The 6,000-nt window shown below is 53.4% G+C and overlaps 1 protein-coding gene across 1 annotated transcript; it reads left to right on the top strand.

Moving 5' to 3' along the window:
• The first annotated feature begins 419 nt into the window (after positions 1-419).
• LOC126000749 (cytochrome c oxidase subunit 6A1, mitochondrial) lies at positions 420-3,539 on the top strand. The gene is made up of 3 exons (XM_049767881.1): positions 420-568; positions 669-811; positions 3,291-3,539. Exons 1-3 carry the CDS (start codon positions 466-468, stop codon positions 3,372-3,374), a joined length of 330 nt encoding a protein of 109 aa, XP_049623838.1. The 5' UTR covers positions 420-465; the 3' UTR covers positions 3,375-3,539.
• Positions 3,540-6,000: the final 2,461 nt, after the last annotated feature.

Below are 6,000 nucleotides of genomic sequence, written 5' to 3'. Positions count from 1 at the left end.
AGGAGAAGGGGCAGTGGTCTGGGAGAGAATGCACAGGCATAGCAGCAGGGAGCCGCATTCCCAGAGAGGGCGGTGTGCGTCCTAACGGGATGCTCGCTCGTGGAGGCCTAGGGCTTGCAAGGAAGGGGAAAAACGTCCATCCAGAAGCCGGGGCGCTTGGCACCAAAGTGGCGAGCTAGGAGCTAGCAGGGAGCGTCCGGGCCTCTGCGGAGCCGCACTGCGCATGCTCCCTGGGCTCCGCCGCGGCGGCGGCGGCGGCAGGGACAAACTCGGGTCGGCGCGGAGGTTACTGCGCACGCTCCGCGGCTGCGACCTGCCGCGCATGCTCGCCGGCTGCGGCTACTGCGCACGCTCCGCGGCTGCGAGCGCCGCTCGCCCAATCGGTACGTCCCTGGCGGCGGCCGTCCCGCCCCCTCCGCGGGCCTCGCGACTTCCGCTTCCGGCCCCGCTTGGTGCAGGACCAAGATGGCTGCCTCGGCTGCGTCCCTGCTGTCTCGGCTGCAGAGCCGCGCCGCCCCGCAGCTGGGGCGCTCGCTGGCGAGCCACGCGCACGGCGAGGAGGGCTCAGGTGCGGCGCGGGGCTGGGGCGGGGCTGGGGCGAGGGCGGGCGGGCGGGCGGGCGGGCCGTGACCTTGGCGGGGCCTGACGCCGCCCGCCCTCCCCCTCAGCGCGCCTGTGGAAGGCGCTCACCTTCTTCGTGGCGCTGCCCGGCGTGGCCGTGAGCATGCTCAACGTCTTCCTCAAGTCGCAGCACGCCGAGCACGAGCGCCCCGAGTTCGTCGCCTACCCGCACCTCCGCATCCGCTCCAAGGTACGCCGCCAGCGCAGTCTGCTTCTCGTCTATTTCGGGGTCCCTCCCGGCAGGCTCCGGGAGGCCATCGGGGGCTTCTGCATGCATCGCGAATGCCTCCTCTCCATGCTGCCGCTCTCTCCGGCCCCTCGTTGTGCCTGGCTTTCGACGAGGGAAACTGAGGCACCCCTCCCAGGCGGCCCTTCTGACACAGCGTCCGAGGGAGAACTCGCCTCGCTCGGTCTGTCTGTGTCCTTCTAGAAGGGCAGGGCTTGCTTGCAGGTTGCTTCGGCGTGCAGCACTTTCCTCAGGCTTGTGCATCCGGCAGGGCTTTATAGGCGATAGAAGGGGCTGAAAACGTTCCCCCCTTGCCCCCCAGGCCTCTACACTGGTTGTCTCCTCAGCTTTCTTTTAGTTTGACTTTACTTTCACGGACTAGAGGTCTAGTTACTATTATGTTCTGCCTTGCAGCAGACAATGAATACGAACATCTTGGTGCTTGCGTAGTGTGGGGCTAGAACTCAGACCCCAGACTGGCATGTTCTGCAGCCTTTTGAGCCTACCCCTCCCCCACCCCTTTTTGTGTTTGGCTTGGTTTCCGGGTCACAGGGCAGCGCTCAGGGTCACTCCTGGCAGGCTCCGGGGACCCTGTGGGATGCTGGGAATCAAACCGGAGTCTGTCCTGTGTTGGCCAGGTGCAAGGCAAACGCCCTACTGCTGTGCTATCGCTCCAGCCCATGTTGTTGTTTTTTGGAGGGACACACCTGCTTACCTCTGACCCTGCTCAGGGATCTTTCCTGGCGTAACAGGGGTGAAGTGAGTTGCCGCAAGGCAAAGCACCTGACACTCGGTACAATTTCTCTGGCCTCCGTGGTCCCTTTTGTTTTCATTCTTGGGCCATTTGATGTAGGTAACACCCGGCAGTGTTCACGGATTACTCTGGCTCTACTTCAGGTGGGCTCCTGGGACCAATAAGGGATGCCAGGGATGTAGCCCAGATGCAAGCACCCTTAGTGCCTAAGTGTCAGCCCTGGTGCAACTATCAGCATTTATTTTCCATTAGTTTGCTTTACCAAGAGTCTCTTCTGGTTCTTCATAATTGTTTCACAAAAGAAACTTCACTGACACTTAGTTTTTGAAGGTTTTTTTTTTTTAGTTGGGGTTAGAGATAGTATATAGAGGTCTGAGCCAACCCTGGTTCAATCCCTGGCACCTCATATGGTTGGTTCCTAGTTCGCAACCGAGTGTGTCCCAAAACAGAAAAGCCCTTGAGTCTACTTATTTTGGTTTTGGGGTCACACCCAGTGCTGCTCAGGGATTACTCCCTGCTCTGCCCTCAGAAGTCTTTCCTGGGAGGACCATATGGGATGCTGGGATTCAAACCAGGGTTCATCCTGTGTTGGCCACCTGCAAGGCAAATGCCTTACTGCTGTGCTGTTGCTTCAGTCCCCCCTTTTGAGTCTTTAAGCCTCAACTCCTACCCTTGCCCAGTAAAGTTAACACCGTATGAGCAACTTTCTCCACTTCAGTGCTCTGTACATTGGATGCGGGGTCACATATGTGCCTGGGGGCAGGAGGCATTTGGTGAATAGGAGAATGTCCATTAGTGTTATCGCTATCCACAAGAGGCCAAGTTGAACCCCAGCTCCCAAGTCTCAGAGTACTGACCAAGGTCCCCAGAGGACTGCATGACCTCGAGCTGCAAGCATTGACAGACAGAGCAAGGCTTGTCAGAAGTCATGTATGTGAAATAGTTGAGGACAGGGTAGGTCGTAACCTCCAGTCTAGATAAAGTATAGGCCTGGAATGGAGCCCAGAATTCTCCCCCCCCCCTTTTATTTGTTTTGTTTTGTGTTTGGGGCTATATTTCGAGTTGGTCAGGACTTAACTCCTGGCTTTGGCAGGTTCAAAGGACTATATGGGATACCAGGGATCAAGCCTGGAACAGCCATGTGCAAGGCATATCTCCTCCCAAATGTACTCTCTCCACCCCAGAACATTCTCTATGCCCCATGCCCACCTCTTCTGTTACATGTATGTTAATCACTTTCATAAACACAGCACCTACATTGCTATTTATTAGGACATAATAACAAATGTGAATTGCTTTTTTCTTTCCCTCTTTTTTGGCTTTGGGCCACACCTGGCGGCACTCAGGGCTGACTTCTGGTTCTGCACCCAGGCATCACTCTTGGCAGGCTCGGAGGACTGTATGGGATGCCGGGGATCGAACATGGGCTGGTTGCTTGCAAGGCAAATGCCCTACCTACTGTGCTAGTGCTCTGGCCCCTGAATTTGCTTTTTCTTTTTTGCAGTCCTACTTTAAGGTCTGGAAGGAGCAAAGTCTCGAAAAAGGCTGGGAAATGCCAGTTATTGAACAATGATTTCATTTTTGTTTGTATTTCCCCGCTTGTCACTAAACCTCTAGTCTAGCCGTTCATGACCGTACTCCTGCTGTGATAGTTGCTGGGATCTCCTAACCGCCACCTTTATTTTGCAGCCCTTTCCCTGGGGAGATGGTAATCACACCCTGTTCCATAATTCGCACCTGAACCCCCTGCCAACCGGCTACGAAGAGGACTAAGACGTGAGAACCAGCGCCCAGGCCGGGCACCACATCACTTGTTTGGACCAATCTCCACACGGACCAGGAATGCGTATGGGACCCCATTTCACCGATGACCAATTTCCCACCTCCCATTCCTCTGCTTCCAGCTGGGGGTGGCTTAAATAAACCTTAGGTTGGTCACAAGCTGGCAGTTTTGTTCTTTGGTGGTATTTTCCCTTCAGTTCCAGTTGGTGCAACTCGTTCACAGCCAAAAACTGAGTCTGGGCTTTGCACTGTCTCAGAGCAAGATAAGTCTTGAAAAAATGGTTTTTGTTTCTAGGCACGCCTGTCTGTTCTCAAGGCTTACTCCTTGTTCTGTGCTCAGGGAGCACATCTCAGGCTGCTGGGGCTCAAACCTGGGTCAGTAAGCATCTTACCCACCCGAAGTGCAAACACTTGGGCCACTAAATAATGGTGTTTATTGTTAGAAAGACAAAACAAACACCTCCTGGACTGAAACGGAGCAAGCAAGGTGAGGCTCAAGCAATACTGGGACTGATCCTTGAAAGGGCTTGGGAGTGGGCCACGCCTGCACCTGGACAGTTCCCTCTTGGAGACACCTGCGATTCTCAGGTCCCACTTTCCCGTTGGATTCCCTTTCCGCTGGGATTGGTTTTCAATGCTGAGTATTAGCTTGGCCACATGAGACACGCCCGAGTGCTTGGCTAGTGCTTGCTATGGAATATCCCTGTGGTCGGATCATTTTCCTCAAAGGCTAGAAGGGTCAGAAATCTTGGGAGAAAGAAGGCGCAGGTGGGACATTTGTCTTGCAATGTAGTTAGCTCAGGTTCAGTTCCCAGTACCCCATATTGTGCCCTGAGCACTACCAGATGGGGCTGCCCTCCCTAAAAAAGCTTTCGAAGTAGCTAGCTTATCCTCATTGAGGATGGTCAAGTCAAAAAATAGTATGGAGGGGCTGGAGCAGTGGCGCAAGCAGTAAAGATGTCTGCCTTGAGCGCTTTAACCTAGGACGGACCGTAGTCGAACCCCCGGTGTCCCATATTGTCCCCCAAGTCAGGAGCAATTTCGGAGCACATGGCTGGGAGTGACCCCTGAGTGTCAGTGGGTGTGGCCAAAAAATATGAAAGGATCTCCAAGCCTTTGTCCTTTTGAACATGTTTTTGGTTTTTTTTGGGGGGGGTCATACCCAGTAGCACTCGGGCTACTGGCTGTATGCTCAGAAACACCCTCAGTAGGCTCAGTGGACCGTATGAGATGCTGGGATTTGAACCACCGTCCTTCTACATGCAAGGCAAACGCCCTACCGCTGTATTCTCTCTCTGGCCCCTCTCTTGAACATGTTTATTCTCTTTCCCCTTACATATAAGTTTCATTCAACAAATAGGAACTAAAGCAATAGTATGAGGAGGTCTGGCAGGATAGCTCTGGGTACAAGTGCGTGCTTTATCTGTGGGAGCAGGGGCTCAATCCCCAGTGCTGCCTGGTCCCAGGGCCACAACGTGGCGTGGCCAGAAATACCTCTAACCTCCTAAAAGCATGAGCAACAGAGAAAAACAACACGCTGAGGTTATGACTCGAGTAGAGCAGACAGTTCAAATACATGATCCCCTGGGTTTGATCCTGGCTACCTAGAACAAGGTGACCATGACTAAGCAAGCTCACAAGGCTGATACCTATGCTTTATGTTCAGGCGGCCCATGTTTGCTCAATCCCTGGTATCCTCCATGGCCCCCCAAATACAACTGGGTATGGCTCAAGCCCTACCCCAGTAAGGTAATTAAAAAGAATGTTTTTTCCTTTGACTATTAAGAAAAACAACATATGTGGTTGGCTCGACGCAGGTATTCTCAGTGCACTACCAGTTCCATAGTAAGGTTCCAGCAATTGCAAGGTCTTAGTGATCCCTTAGAAGTGAAGCTTTATACTCACTCGGACACATGGTAACTTAAGCCATAACTTAACTGGAAGGAACAGGACACTGAAGTATGGCAACCTTTGCCTCTTTCGACTTAGTGTCATTATGAACATTTTCAAGAAGCTATTCAAGGTCCAGACCACTAATGGGTTTAGATGCAAGCTTTGTGTGTGAGAGTCCTACGTTAAATGCCCAGTACCACAAGGGTCCCAACCGCCAGGTTGGACCCCAAAACAGGCTATTTTGGGTGCCTTACTCCGAAAACGTTATCTTCTCGATTTGGTTGGTTTCTGAACATTCTAGGAGGTACTGGGGACCTCCAGGATTACACCAGATGGTGGTTGCAGGTTGTATGGAGGCGGACTGGGAGCCCAGGCCCTGCACACAGCCACCTCAGCCCGGGGAGTGAATTCAGAAATCAGGAGTTCTGGGCCTACCGGTTTGGCATTTGCTTTTCAAGCTGCCGATCCAAGACCAGCATTGGTTCGAATCCCGGCATCCCATATGGTCCACTAGTCTGTCAGGAGTGATTTCTGAGCACAGAGCCAGGAGTAACCCCATGAGTGCTGCCAGGTGTGGCCCAAAAACCAAAAAAAAAAAAAAAAATGAGTTCTAGATCCAGAGCCGTAGTACAGCCTTGTACATAGCCAGCCCACTGTGATCCCTGAAATCCCATATGGTCGGTCACCCGAGCACTGAGCCAGGAGTAATTCCCAAGCATCGCCT

The sequence above is a fragment of the Suncus etruscus genome, chromosome 2 (genome assembly GCF_024139225.1).
Source record: "Suncus etruscus isolate mSunEtr1 chromosome 2, mSunEtr1.pri.cur, whole genome shotgun sequence".
NCBI classification, from domain to species: domain Eukaryota; kingdom Metazoa; phylum Chordata; class Mammalia; order Eulipotyphla; family Soricidae; genus Suncus; species Suncus etruscus.
Note: the sequence above shows the minus strand (reverse complement) of the source record. Positions and strands in the feature narration are given on the sequence as shown.

Excerpts from the sequence above, each read along its gene's own strand:
- LOC126000749 (XM_049767881.1), top strand. The coding sequence starts at position 466 with ATGGCTGCCTCGGCTGCGTCCCTGCTGTCTCGGCTGCAGAGCCGCGCC. Across the intron at positions 569-668 it reads GCACGGCGAGGAGGGCTCAG|CGCGCCTGTGGAAGGCGCTC; the intron begins GTGCGGCGCGGG and ends CCTCCCCCTCAG. Across the intron at positions 812-3,290 it reads ACCTCCGCATCCGCTCCAAG|CCCTTTCCCTGGGGAGATGG; the intron begins GTACGCCGCCAG and ends TTTATTTTGCAG.